Here is a 14,286-nt window from a genome sequence, read left to right as displayed (position 1 = left end):
CAGTCACTGTAGGAAAGCCAGCATACATGCTATAACAGAATATGTGTACAAACAGCTGCAGTGTGCTGGCACTGCACAATGGCATCAGATGGAACATGGTAAAATATTACCATATTAAAAATAAAACCCTGCTGTTTTTACAGGGAGTTACTTATATAATTTGCTGTGTTGAGCTGGTTTTACTGATCTCCTGATTTTCACTTGCAACATTAAAGTAGTAGTATTTCCATAAATGGAAATAATTATTGTCATGTTATTATTTATTCATGTTGTTCCAAACCAGCCTGACTTTCTTCCATGGAACTCAAAAAGAGAAATTTTGAATAATGCAATGTTCTTCTGAAGCTATACAATGTTAGAGCTTAATATTAAAGTTAAGAATATTTTAATACTTTATTTTTATTTTTTAATTTTATATTTTCCTTCTGAAGTCACACAGTATAACTTACTATTTACTATAAAATTTGTTTTATTTTAAGAGTTTTTTCTATTTTATTAGTTTATTAATACAATAATTACATTTTTATAAATTAATTAAAAAGTGTAATATATATATATATATATATATAATTTTTTTTTTTTTTTTTTTTTTTTTTTTTCAATTTATGTTTTTATTTTGTCATTGTGGTCTTTATTCACCAGTTCCCCAGTCTAATGAAAAAGAATGGCCAGGATAGTCTTAAAAAATAGTTTTGTCATACAGGTTTTGAATGACATGAGGAGGAGTAAATAATGTTTTATTTAATAATATAACTATTTCTTGACCACCACATCTAACATGTTTCCAGTGCAAGAAAGCTTCCAAATTGTTTGTCCACACTAAAAGTAAAAAAATGACACAAAACAACCAATCAAAACATATTTGATAATTAATAAAGAATTTCATAAAACGGTTAGTTCTTCTCCTTGATTCTGATTGGTCAATAGCTGTGTTTTATTCACGATAAAACACGACTATGACCGCTTCACCCAACGGTTCTGTGTATCACTACACAACACCCTTAGCAACCACTCTTAGCAACGTAAACTGTTTGTTCTCAATTGATATAGTTCATTTAAGCTTACTGCATTATGTAGAAGAGTATTGTGAGACAAAATCGAGTGAGCGAGTTTATTACCTGCATTCAGATTTAACATTTTCCTTCAGGTCAGTCCTGTGTTCACAATAAAAAAATCTGTTTAAATGTCCGATGTATTATCTTGTCCTTTTAACAGTTAAGGGGTTTTCCTGTGACTGACAGAGCTAGTCAAAGCATTTGTCAGTTGCATCTTGTTCCGTTTTCACAATAATTCAGTCTTTTCAATATAAAAGTCTTCGCTACTGACTGACACACTCATAAAGACAGTCTTTGCTGCCATCTAATGCCGTAATAATGTAACTTCTGTTGCTGTTCACAGTCAGGGACTATTTTTTCCGGTGAAAGGAAGGCTTTAGTGAAAGTTTACTTCATGAAAGTTGCATTGATACATATTTTTGGCTTTAATATTTGTATTGTGTGGTAATCGTTTTATAAAAGCAATAAGGTACTCGAGGCTAGTGCTGTATCGTGAATAAGTCATGGCTGAAGGGCGTTGTTAGGCACGACGCGAAGCAGAGTGCCTGCAACCCCTTCAGCCGTGACTTATACAGCACAGCACAGCACAGCCTCTCATACCTTATTGCTTACATATGGAGCGTTATATTGAAGGAATTATTTTCTTCAGATAAATGTGGTTGTCACTCCAGTAAATAACTGAACTGTGTGTGAACGTAACCATATTAAGGACTCAAATACTGGACTAACAACTGTATTCTGTTGCCGTGAATGTGGCTGGCCATAATCTCTCTTTTGTTGTATGTCTCAAATTTGCTGTATTATAGCTGAGATTCTTTTCTGGAGTGTGCAGAACACTTAAAATAAGCTGTACAGGTACAGTCTCATGGCTTTGTTCATTGAGTTTCACAAAGGCTTTAGTCAAGGCTGCTGTCAAACAACTACTGTTGTTTGCATAACTCACCGGTTTCATCATTATACTCTACCTGGTCTCAGCGGTATTTTTCGCTCAGCTTGTTACCACGGCACCCACTGACTCTCACGAGAGTTGCGTAACCACTGAAGGCTGAGTGCCCTGGGCTTCACATTTTGTGTTTGACCAATCACAAAACACAATGGTCCCATTGTCACAAAGCACTCTGGGAGGAAGCAGTCACAATGCAGAAAGAGAGGACAAAGTGATCGCGTAAACCTAGTGGCGTTTAACTGTGAACCTCGCATCTGTTGGAAAATTGTGCCAGAGGCTCAGCCTTTTGTAAAATAAAGAAAAATGGATAAAAAAAAAAAAAAAGTGGTGGTTATTGTAGTAGTAATATTCCTCCAGATTCTCAGTTCACTCTTGCTTTGTGTGTGTAAACAGTAACTAGTAAATAGTGCCCACGATGTGTGAATGATTCAGACCCAGCATCAAGACAGTTTGTTATTATGGCAATAGTAAAATGTTCTTTTTTTCCCATGCCAATATTGATTTAAAAAAAAAAAAAAAACAACGGCTAAAATCTGCTAAAACTGAAAACAATAAAATTGATCATCACAAGCACTTATATTTGACTTTTTATTTTTATTTTTTTTGTAATGCTACCACTCCCATTTTGTTAAATATCGCTAATGAAGTTTTTAAAGTTTAATTCATTTTAAAGCTTAAAGTTTGAAGATTTTGAAAGCAATGCAGTCTTAGAAAACTTAGATAGATAGTTAGATAGATAGACAGACATTGCTAGCATGTTTTAACATTATCATGCTTTATCACATTGCTAACATGTTTCTAACATGATTTAGCATGAATTAGCACAATGCTAGCATGTTTTAGCATGTTGCTAGACTGATTTAGCACAATGTTAACGTGAATTAACACATTGCAATGTTGCAAACTTAATCAAAATCAAATTAATCAATTTAATTTCTGCTGTAAAGCAGGTCTAAAAAGACAATACAGCACAAAAGAGGTGGAAAATGTTAACTGACAGTATGGTTGTTCATTCAGTTTTTGAGTGAACTTAGCTGAATGTTAATTTCAGCTGAATGAATTTGGATCTTTTATCACATGTATAACTGAGCAAAAATAGCAAAGATCTGATTTATGTCAACATTCTCTTCTCATATTAAGATAATGCAAGTTCATTGTTTCAAAACTGTTTATTCTCATTGTGTGTTTAGAGCAAAGTTGTAGTGGACTCATTATGAACTTCTGGCAGAGAGAGAGCATAAAGGAGTGAAAACTCCTCATGGGGACACTGGGACTGAAAAAATGGGGTTCTGCACATTCTTTCCATGTTGAATTTAGAAGTAGCCTAATATTTGAGGGGGAAAAAAGAAAGCCACAGTGTTCTGGTAGAGCTTCATTCCAGCCAGTTGTGGCGCTAAGAGGTGCAGAAAGACCTGGACATGAATCAGTGAAATCTTACACCAGCATGACATCTAGTGGAGGATTTGTGTAGTGCATGCCAGCTAGAAGGTCCTTTGTCATTGTCACAGCCTTATTGTTCATTTTTTGCTTGCTAAAGCAAGCATCACCATTACTATTGCTCTTATTTAGTTTTATAGATTTGAACAAACCTCTAAGCATTAAATGTAATGTGTAGCATGTCCCACATCGTTTGTGCTACTGCTATGATGCCTTAAATCGTGTGACTTGTTAAAAGTAAGGTTTGCCCGTTTCTAAGCAAATGGACGGTACACCATAGCAGCCACCCAGAAGACCAATAGCAGTGTGCTTAAATCAATCAACTCAAACCACCTTAGCAACCATAATGCCATCATAAAAAAACTAAACTAAAATGAAAATAAAATAACTAAATAAATATGTAGATTAAATAAATCTAGCAAGAACAAAATAGTTTTTTTGTTTGTTTGTTTGTTTTTTTACCTTCATATATTGTAATCTTATTTTATATAGCCTTATAATACTTTAATATAAGATTGTGAATTGTGGAAAATTATTAATTGTTGATAGACAAAAAAGTTTGACTATTTCCAAAAATTAATAAGCTCTCCTTTGTTTTTCTGTTTTGTTTTATTTGATTTTGTTTATTTGTTTTTATTTTTATTGTTTGTCTGTTATTTATTAACTATTTCTTCATGCCATGTACTGCTAGTAACAGCAGGGGGTGACAAACCATCATAATTTTCTTTTCATCAGCCTCTTTTGACACTGCAAAAGATGGAGGTTACCATTATATTCCAGTAGCCTGCAGTTTGTCCATGTGACCTTGCCCTCTGTAATCTTTGTATAAGAGTAAATTTACGGTTGCCTGCCCTCCAACAAACATACGGCCTACAAGATGGCATTTAAAGGGATAGTTCATAATTCTGTCATCATTTACTCACCCTCAAATTGTTCTAAAACTGTACGAGTTTCTTTGTTCTGTTAAACACAAAAGAAGATATTTTGAAGAAAGTTGGTAACCAAACAATTGCTGTCTGGTCCCCATTGACTTTCAAAGTATATATATCATACTATGGAAGTCAATGGGGGCCAGTTTATTCTTAGGGTCAAACCTCCGCTTTCATCTTGTCTGGACCCTCATCCCCTGCGTCTTGCCATGTTTACAAACAAATGACCAAAAATACTATCTATCCTTTTCTGGCCCAATCTCACCTGACCAGTACAGTTTTCTCGTATTCATTCTTATTTATCGATCAATCACATAGTCTTAATAGGAAAACAAGGGGTGGAGGACTGGAGGTTTACTTGTGCTATATCAGAAGGCAAATGTTTGGCAAGCTGTGTGTTTGCATTTGTGTTCTATGTCACACAGGGTCTCTCAGTTCATAATCAAGTGAGTCTGTGTGCGAGCACAGAACCTCTTTTGTCCTCTTTGCTATCCTTGCATGCCTTTGTGAGTACAAAGGCGGCCCAGTTCTGGCGTCAGTGCTCTTTTGCATGTGGAAGGGGACAGGGTGCGCTGTGTGCTCAGCTACATGGACACTGTGACTGGTTTGTCTGAAGAACCACTTGTAGATAGAGCAAGACTCTCTCTGGTGAAAGGACCTGTTTAGGGACCTGTTTGTTTAGATGTGTCTTGCCAAGCCTTTTTGTACTGTACACCTATAAATGAGATTTAGTTGATATCAAAAACTGTTTCAGAATACAAGAGTAAGTGTTAAAATAGATATAGATGAGATGGGGGCAATTGTAACTCTAAATTGCTTTAATCACAAATGAGTGTAAACTACAGTCAATTTGAGATGTTGCATTTATGTGTATTTGAGATGAAGGTTAATGTAATTTATTTTTATAATCACTCTGACTACTTAAAGTTAAAAAAAAAAGAAGAAGAAAATTTATCAAATTTCACATTGTTGTCAGTTACGTTTACAATTACAGTTACATTAAGCTTATAAATGCTTCTTGTAACAAAAGATCATTGTCTAGATATGTAGTAGTCTGTGAGTTTAAAAAAAAAACATGCTCCTGGTCTTCTATATATCATTTTTTAAATAGAAATTTCTTGTGTTTGTTTTGTAACTGCATTTTTTCATTTGTTTCGAAGCCATTTTCTCTATGAAATAAATGTCGTCTCGTCCTGTGCTGAGAATTTTGGGACAGTGCGTGGTTTTACAGATGAATAGTCTTTGATCTTTTCTCTTCCTTTCTTGTTTTACCTGCAGGACCTGGAGATTGTATATTCCTACTTGCATGGAATGGAGGCGCTGTCCAATCTTCGGGAACACCAGTTGAGGTAAAACTGAAGGAATGATTTAATAAATGGGTGGGGAAAAAATGCACACGTTTTTTCAGGTCAAGCAGGTGGTGGATGCTGGGTTATACATACAGATGTGTAAATGTTAGACAGATGAGCAGTGATTATATATTGTGTGTATGTATGTTTGTATGCATATATAGGCGCAAATTACAAACCAAACTAATTCTGAAGTGTTCTCTTTAATTACAACCCGAATTCCGAAAATGATGGGACGTTTTTAAAAGACTTTAAAATCACATGAGCCAATATTTTATTCACAATAGAACATAGATAACATAACAAATGTTTAAACTGAGAAATTTTACAATTTTATGCACAAAATGAGCTCATTTAAAATTTGATGCCTGCTACAGGTCTCAAAATAGTTGGGACGGGGGCATGTTTACCATGGTGTAGCATCTCCTCTTCTTTTCAAAACAGTGTGAAGACGTCGTCTGGGCATCGAGGTTATGAGTTTCTGGAGTTTTGGTGTTGGAATTTGGTCCCATTCTTGCCTGATATAGGTTTCCAGCTGCTGAAGAGTTCGTGGTCATCTTTGACATATTTTTCGTTTAATGATGCACCAAATGTTCTCTATAGGTGAAAGATCTGGACTGCAGGCACGCCAATTCAGCACCCGGACTCTTCTACGACGAAGCCATGCTGTTGTAATAGCTGCAGTATGTGGTTTTGCATTGTCCTGCTGAAATACACAAGGCCTTCCCTGAAATAGACGTCGTCTGGAGGAGAGCATATGTTGCTCTAAAACCTTTATATACCTTTCAGTATTCATAGTGCCTTCCAAAACACGCAAGCTGTACTGTATGCACTTATGCACCCCCATACCATCAGAGATGTTGGCTTTTGAACTGAACGCAGATAACACGCTGGAAGGTCTCCCTCCTCTTTAGCCCGGAGGACATGGCGTCCCTGATTTCCAACAAGAATGTCGAATTTGGACTCGTCTGACCATAGAACACTTTTCCACTTTGAAACAGTCCATTTTAAATGAGCCTTGGCCCACAGGACACGACGACACTTCTAGACCATGTTCACATATGGCTTCCTTTTTGCATGATAAGGCTTTAGTTGGCATCTGCAGATTGTACACAATCTAGGGTACAAAGTCAAAGTCAACAGCTATTCTTACATGCATAAAAGGCTTTTATAGGGTTTTATTTCTATTGAATAAAACCCTATATCCTAAATCCCGCCATCTTTGTACTGAAGACACTCAATAGAAATTAAACACAATCCGGCACGGCGGATTGTGTTTACCGACAGTGGTTTCTGGAAGTATTCCTGGGCCCATTTAGTAATGTCATTGACACAATCATGCCGATGAGAGATGCAGTGTCATCTGAGGGCCCGAAGACCATGAGGATCCAATAAAGGTCTTCGGTCTTGTCCTTTAGGCACAGAGATTTCTCCAGTTTCTCTGAATCTTTTGATGATGTTATGCACTGTAGATGATGAGATTTGCAAAGCCTTTGCAATTTGACGTTGAGGAACATTATTTTCCACAATCTTTAATCATCTTTTCTTTTGAGAGACTCTGCCACTCTAAGACATCCCTTTTATAGCTAATCATGTTACAGACCTGATATCAATTAACTTAATTAGTTGCTAGATGTTCTCCCAGCTGAATCTTTTCAAAATTTCTTGCTTTTTCAGCCATTTGTTGCCCCTGTGCCAACTTTTTTTGAGACCTGTAGCAGGCATCAAATTTGAAATGAGCTAATTTAGTGGATAAAAGTGTAAAATTTCTCCCTTTAAACATTTGTTATCTATGTTCTATTGTGAATAAAATATTGGCTCATGTGATTTGAAAGTCTTTTAGTTTTAGTTTAGTTTTTTTTTTTTTTTTTTCATTTAATTAAGCAAGTTAAGATACTTGTTTTTCTATCTTGTGAGCAGTTATTAACGGTGTTAACAGTGTTAGTTTTGCAATAAGTTTTGGCTCAAGCCAAGGTATGTCTGAACTCTTAAATCATTTTAACTGCCTTCTCAAGGTTCTCAAGTTATCATATTTATACACATTGGATTTACATATTTGTGGGTTAAAGTACTTTGCTATGTGACAATGCAGTTCTAGAACAGTCCATACCCTACCTGAGCCCACCAACACCCCTTCAGTGGTCCGTACACATCTTCTGGAATGTGTCGGATGGACTTGGTTAACTTTCTACTCTCCAACTGAGCTGAACTTTGAGGAATGCCTTTTGAAGAATGTTTTTGTCCTCTGGAATGTTTTTTTCTGTGGCAATACATCCGAGTTTGCTTAAACAGCACTTCTAGCATAAACCAACATGGAAATATGTCATCCACAAACAAAGTTTGGTTTCGTCCTTGTACTGTTCTTAACAGCAGGCAGCCTGTATTGTTTTTCTTTTCAAGCACAATGCCAACCACTCCTGAATATCCACAAAGATTTTGGTCCTGAAATCCTTATTTATTTATTTTTTCATAATTGCAGACAAAAATATGAGGGTTCATTGTTTCTTTTGGAGCCATTAAGTTTGGATATGTCACTGATTTATGTTTCTCTCTCTCTCTCTCTCTCTCTCTCTCTCTCTCTCTCTCTCTCTCTCTCGCTCTCTCTCTCTTGTCCCTTTTTTGTCTTTTTTAGGATAATGTGTGAAACCGTACGCTACGAAAGACACGAAGCCAATGAAGTGCTCTATTAGTGAGTAACAACCATGTTTTCCATCCAATTTCTTTGTTTAAAGCCATTATGTTTCTGTAAGCTTTTGTAGGATGTGCGATGCATAACCACAAATAGTCTTCGAAAAATCATGCCACTTTATCATGCCGATAAATATAGCTCGCTTTTCAAAAGTCTAATCAAATTACAAAGGTGAGATGTGAACGCGCTGAAGTAAAAGTGTTACATTCAGCGCTGCATGAGCCTTCTGTCATGTTATAATGAGTATCCTAGTAGCTGAAAATGGCATTATGAGGAATACAGGGTTTCTGGGTGATACACAAGCAGCTATTGATCTACAACATCTAAGACACACTGACCCACTTTAGATTTGCCCTTCATCTGAAGAGCATGGCATGTATGTTTTTAAAAAGTTCCCACTTGTATCCTCTCAGCGTCGTTTGAAGTTAGTGTCGGCATTGTCTGACACCCATCACTTCTTGCTTTTTTTGGTCCTGGAGTCCAACACACACGCACACGCTCAAACACATATACTTATTCCCTTGGGTGCACCCAGACACTCCCCTCCAATTTCACACTCCATTTTTCTTTTCTCCTGAAGGAAGATGAAGTGTGTGCACTTCCTTCCGTGGGTCACTACCCCCTGTCCATAAAGGGGAATGTCTCATTTACTCATCGTCTCTGATAGCATCTAGTCTATTGTGCCTGTATATAAGTGGAAAGTTGCTGCACTGAACTGTTAATTACTGCTGTTGAATTAGGTCATTTTTAGGTCGGTTGATTACATGTAATATGGGTTACTGTTCGATAGAGTTGGGCATATCAAATTGTTTTTTTGTTTTTTTTTCTCAACACCCAAGTTAAAAAAAATAAAAAGTTTTCAGAATGCATAATTATAATTTATTTTAAATTATTTTAATAAAATAAGTATAATTTAATAAAATAAAATACATATTCTGCATTCTGAAAAAAATATTCTAGCTGTTGTTTTTCATATAAAACTACAAATTTAAGTTATTATTCACTGAATCTTTCCTGTCGCTGTAATTCTCAAATATGGCAACATAATACACCGTGTGCAGAATTATTAGGCAAGTTGATTTTCTGATCATATTTTTTTTCCAAGCACATTTTACCAATTCCAAACCGCATCAATCTTAATAACTACTATTAATTTTGTATTTAATCATTTACATTAATCTTGCCTCAGTACATTTCTCTCAGACTCAGCTGAATGCACGAGCGCTCTTCAGCGCCTTTCTTCGTGAACATTTGAGTGTGCAGTTAAAAACTAGCCTCGAGCACCATCTGCTGTTAAAAACTAAGTTCAGAATCGATTCGAGAGAGAATCGCGATGCATTCGGAAAATCTCAGATTCAATCCACGAATTGAGATGAATAGATTTATTGTCGCAGCCCTAATAATATGTGTTTTGGCAATTTTGACACCAATGTCAACAAATGACGGTTCATGCATGTTTCATGACTATTGACGTCAAACCTGACACTTTCAGAACTCAATACAGTTAATTGACAGCTGATGAAACTAAGCTGCAAAAATGTCTCCGTGTTGTCCGAAAACTGAATACACGAACACACTGAGCAAACTTGTATTAGACCTGAGAGCAAACTTGAAGCCTGTAAGCATGAACAAAGCACTTTTGCTCAATTAAAATAAGAGAAAAGCATAATTATTGACTTTTTTGGTGAACAAATAAACAAACAAACATGTGAGTTAGGCCCCAGGCAAGAATAAACGGTTAAAAACATATATGACCCTGTTAATGTTGAATTTTTGAGATCAGAGAAATATTGCAGCAGCTTTCTCTGTGTGACTTAGTTGTTGCTCTGTCTGGGTTTGTGTCTTGAATTAGACAACAATTTGGCAAAACAAATGCAGATTACATGTTCATTTTGAAGGCTGTACCTGATTGGCTGTAGCAAGTCACAACTGAAAGTGCTTGAGTGTTTGGAAACAGCAGGAGTCAGACTTTGTCCGGCATCCTGCTGTTCATTGTCTGCAGGGTGGAGATGACATAAAAAATTCTTTTGGAATGCAAGTTTGTCTGGCGTGTCTAGCAGGCAAATGCATATATTTTTGGTTCATCTATAAGTTGTGGATTTGTATAACTATGTGAGTCAGTCCTCTGTTTTATCTGGTTGTTTTCATCCACACACTCTCAAAACTCCCAGTGGCAGACTATTTAAGTAATAGCACTCTACTGTGTCTGCTGCACTAGCCTTGATGCTGTACCTCAGCTACTCACTCCACTGTTTTTTTTATTTTTTATTATTAGACAGCTCCCTGCTTTAAAGCTCTGCACTAATAATAATCTTCAGACTTGTGTGTGTCGCTGCTGATTTCCCTCAGGAACAAACCACTCCCACCGCAACAGCCTCTGAACCGCTAGTGCCAAATACACAAACATGCCGCTTTCCGAGATGCTATAAAGACGCACTTTTTATACCTTGTTTTTAAGCAGGTCGGGAGGACAATATAATCACACTGGGGCTTCTAAAAATATTAGTGATAAAAGTTTTAATGTCGTTACTGAGGCACATTGATTTCTACTTTTTGTAAATAATGTTTAAGCAATGTTTAAATTTGTTAAACAAGTTTAAAACCTCAGGGGACTTTGCTCAGGGAATTTTTGCCTATTCATGCTAATTATGGTCTTAAACAAGAAATAGACGCTCGCATTTTTGAGTAAGTTTTTATATCGTAAATGAAGACGTAATTAGTCTATTTTAGTCGACGAATGATATAGATTTTTTTTTTCTGTGACATATCTGAGTGGTCGATATAGTAACAATTTTGTCTTTTTTAAAAAATACTTTTTTTAAATTACAAATAAATTAGATACAACAGATTGCATAAAAGACCAGAAATTTCAGAATTTTTTAGTATTTGCTTTGTCTTTTGCTTCAATGGTAGCATTAGGACTCTATCTCACAATAAGATACACATTGCGATACATATATTATCATACATCACTGTATAATTAGATTCTGATTGATATGACCTTTTGTACAAAGGAGTTCACATATTAAGAGTCACAAATTAGATTTGTGGCTTAGTAGTACAGAATCTTAAATATTTCTTAGACATCAAAAGTTTGTCTTCTATTTCTCAGTATATTAAAATGTTTATTTTTCAGGTGTAAATGAAAGAAAATCACAGATTTGGACCCCACTTTATTTAATTTTGTATGAATGCACATTATATATAAAAACTTGAGTCAGAATTCACCAAAAAAGTATTTTAACATGCATTGTCTCTTGACAGTGATCAGTAGATTTAAATATAAGTTAAATGGCAAATATATATATATTTCCAAATAAATGGCAAATATATATATATATATATATATATATATATATATATATATATATATATATATATATATATATATATATTTGCCATTTAACTAATGTTTCTTCTTGTGGAACTGCACAGTGTCAGACTTACAGTAGGATGACTTTGAGCTCATCTGTGCTGTCACACTCCGGTAAGGCTGCTGTCATCCCACCATCTTTGTACTGAAGACACTCAATAGAAATAAAACCCTATAAAAGCCTTTTATGTGTGTAAGAATAGCTGTTGACTTTGAGTACTCATGCAGTGTTCATATAAAACTGTGTCTGTATGTGATGCGTGAGTGTGTGCATGCAGGAGTGGTGCTCTGTAGTGGCATGGGTGATCCATCATTCTGTACCCTAGTCTGATACACACACACACACACACACACACACACACACACACACACACACAAACACACACACAGGTTTGTTTTGCTATCAAAGTGAAGCCATTCCATAGGCGTAATGGTTTTTATACTGTACAAACTGTACATTCTATCCACCTACACTACCCCTACCCCTAAACCTACCCATCACAGAAAACGTACTGCATTTTTACATTTTTAATAAAACATTGTTTAGTATGTTTTTAAAGCTATTTTAAATATGAGGACTCATGAAATGTCCGTCGTAATACCAGTTGATATACCCATGTCGTTATACAAATTTGTGTCCTCCCAAATCACACACACACACACACACACACACACACACACACACACACACACACACACACACACACACACACACACAGAGAGAAACAGCTCAGCAGAAGGATTCAGTCATGGCCACCAGCTGGTGTAGAGAAGGTTTCCCTCTCCCCATCACTCTCTCTGTATTCCTGCTGGGACTCCCATCAGCCCAAGAGCCGTCGCTGGGCACAAACGCATAGCTCAGACCAGAATTGTAGGCGCATCAACACAGATTATAAACACAGTTTTCATTTGGGGAACATTTTACAATATTAACACTTTTATAATGTGGTTAAATATTATATTACTGGAATTATTGTAATAATAACAGTAACTTAGTTACTTATAGTAGTTCACTTAAAAAAAAAAAAAAAAAAAAAAATATATATATATATATATTATTATATTATTATTATTATTATTATTTTACTATATTATTTTAGTATATAATATACAAAAAATATACTATATTATTTTAGTTTAGAATTATTTTAGTGTATAATTTATGGCTGTCAAAGTTAACTGATAAAATGTAAACTTTTAAGATGGTATACTTTTCTTCATTTATGTTTAACGAAGTTGGTTGTAAAGGTTTACTTTATAATACAAGTATAACATATATTACACTTTATAATATAATATATGAATCAAACATTAATTTTGGTGTTTAGTTTAGTTAGCTTTTTTCTTTTAGCTCCCCCTCAGTCCCCCCCACCCAATTAATTTTTTATTTTCATTTCAGTTAACAGACATATTTTCTTTGACATTTACCTTTTAGTTTTTTAATATCCAGTGACAGCCTCACAAACTTTACCACAGTAACCATGGTTTCTGGCAAAATGTCATTAAACTGCTGCTACAGTTATTGTTTATTCTGTAAAATCATAATAAATCAACATTGGAAATACTGGAAAAATTTCCTAGTTGTCAATTTTGTTATAGCAACAATAACTAAAGAAACTATAACATTTTAATATGGATTACATGGTATAGGTTTGTAAAGGCATGAACACTTGAATATAAATCATGACCTTTTTATAGCAAATATTAATATTATAATTTTTTTAACCATAAATTAAGAGTTCCCTTTTTTAGGCTTACTGAAGATTAGCAGATAAATAACCCCCAAGGATGATTGCATGTCCATGTTCCTCCAAACCTTGCCTGACTTCCTGCTCTCGTTTCTGCTCCCCAGTCGTTCATGAGGGGCTGGAGGCTGTTGCTGTGTGCTTGATGAGCATTTGATGAGCGTTGGAAGAGTGTTTCAGTGACCCAGTTCAGTCAGCGCTGCTCCGTTGATGGTGCAGAACATCCTCACGCTCTCCCTCTCTCGCATCATTCCCGCTCTCTCCTTCTCTCTCTTTGCGTTCTGCTGATTAATAATTGAGTGTTTCGTTTTTTTGTCTGCGCACGCTCGGGAAAAACGATTAAAAGAGCGAGCAGAAGCTGCAATGATGAAGGGAGCGATGCAGAAAGAGAACGAAAAAAGCAAGCAGTGCTCGTGCTGCATTTGAGAGCAGTCAGGAGCTGCATCATTAGTGCTATAGAGACGATGGAGCGTGTGTGTGTGTGTGTGTGTGTGTGTGTGTGTGTGTAGGATTTTCATTTAAAGGTAAATATCCAGAAGTTTGGAGAAGTGTTTGTTGTACTCAAAATGAAAGAAACCATTCTATTGAATGATATGGACTTTTCAATGGGTGAAATAATTAAGGGATCATGTACAGTATGCAGATTCTCATTAAATAAGTAAATACGTGGATGTGAAATACTGATTTCATTTGAGTTAAAATTATCTTATAGTTTTACCTGTATATTGTTGTAAATCTTTTGCTAAAAGTGCATTACAACATT

General features: G+C 35.5%; 1 protein-coding gene across 8 annotated transcripts in view; it reads left to right on the top strand.

Moving 5' to 3' along the window:
* The window catches only part of rapgef2b (Rap guanine nucleotide exchange factor 2b), a 120,339-nt gene that overhangs the window by 30,529 nt on the left and 75,524 nt on the right, over window positions 1-14,286 (top strand). For all 8 annotated transcript variants that reach the window (XM_051918343.1, XM_051918338.1, XM_051918341.1 and 5 more), the window contains exons 2-3: window positions 5,646-5,716; window positions 8,349-8,405. In XM_051918343.1, the coding sequence (XP_051774303.1) occupies window positions 5,646-5,716; window positions 8,349-8,405 (128 nt within the window). The remainder of the gene's footprint in view (window positions 1-5,645; window positions 5,717-8,348; window positions 8,406-14,286) is intronic.

Source organism: Ctenopharyngodon idella, chromosome 14 (genome assembly GCF_019924925.1).
Source record: "Ctenopharyngodon idella isolate HZGC_01 chromosome 14, HZGC01, whole genome shotgun sequence".
Taxonomy (NCBI): domain Eukaryota; kingdom Metazoa; phylum Chordata; class Actinopteri; order Cypriniformes; family Xenocyprididae; genus Ctenopharyngodon; species Ctenopharyngodon idella.
Note: the sequence above shows the minus strand (reverse complement) of the source record. Positions and strands in the feature narration are given on the sequence as shown.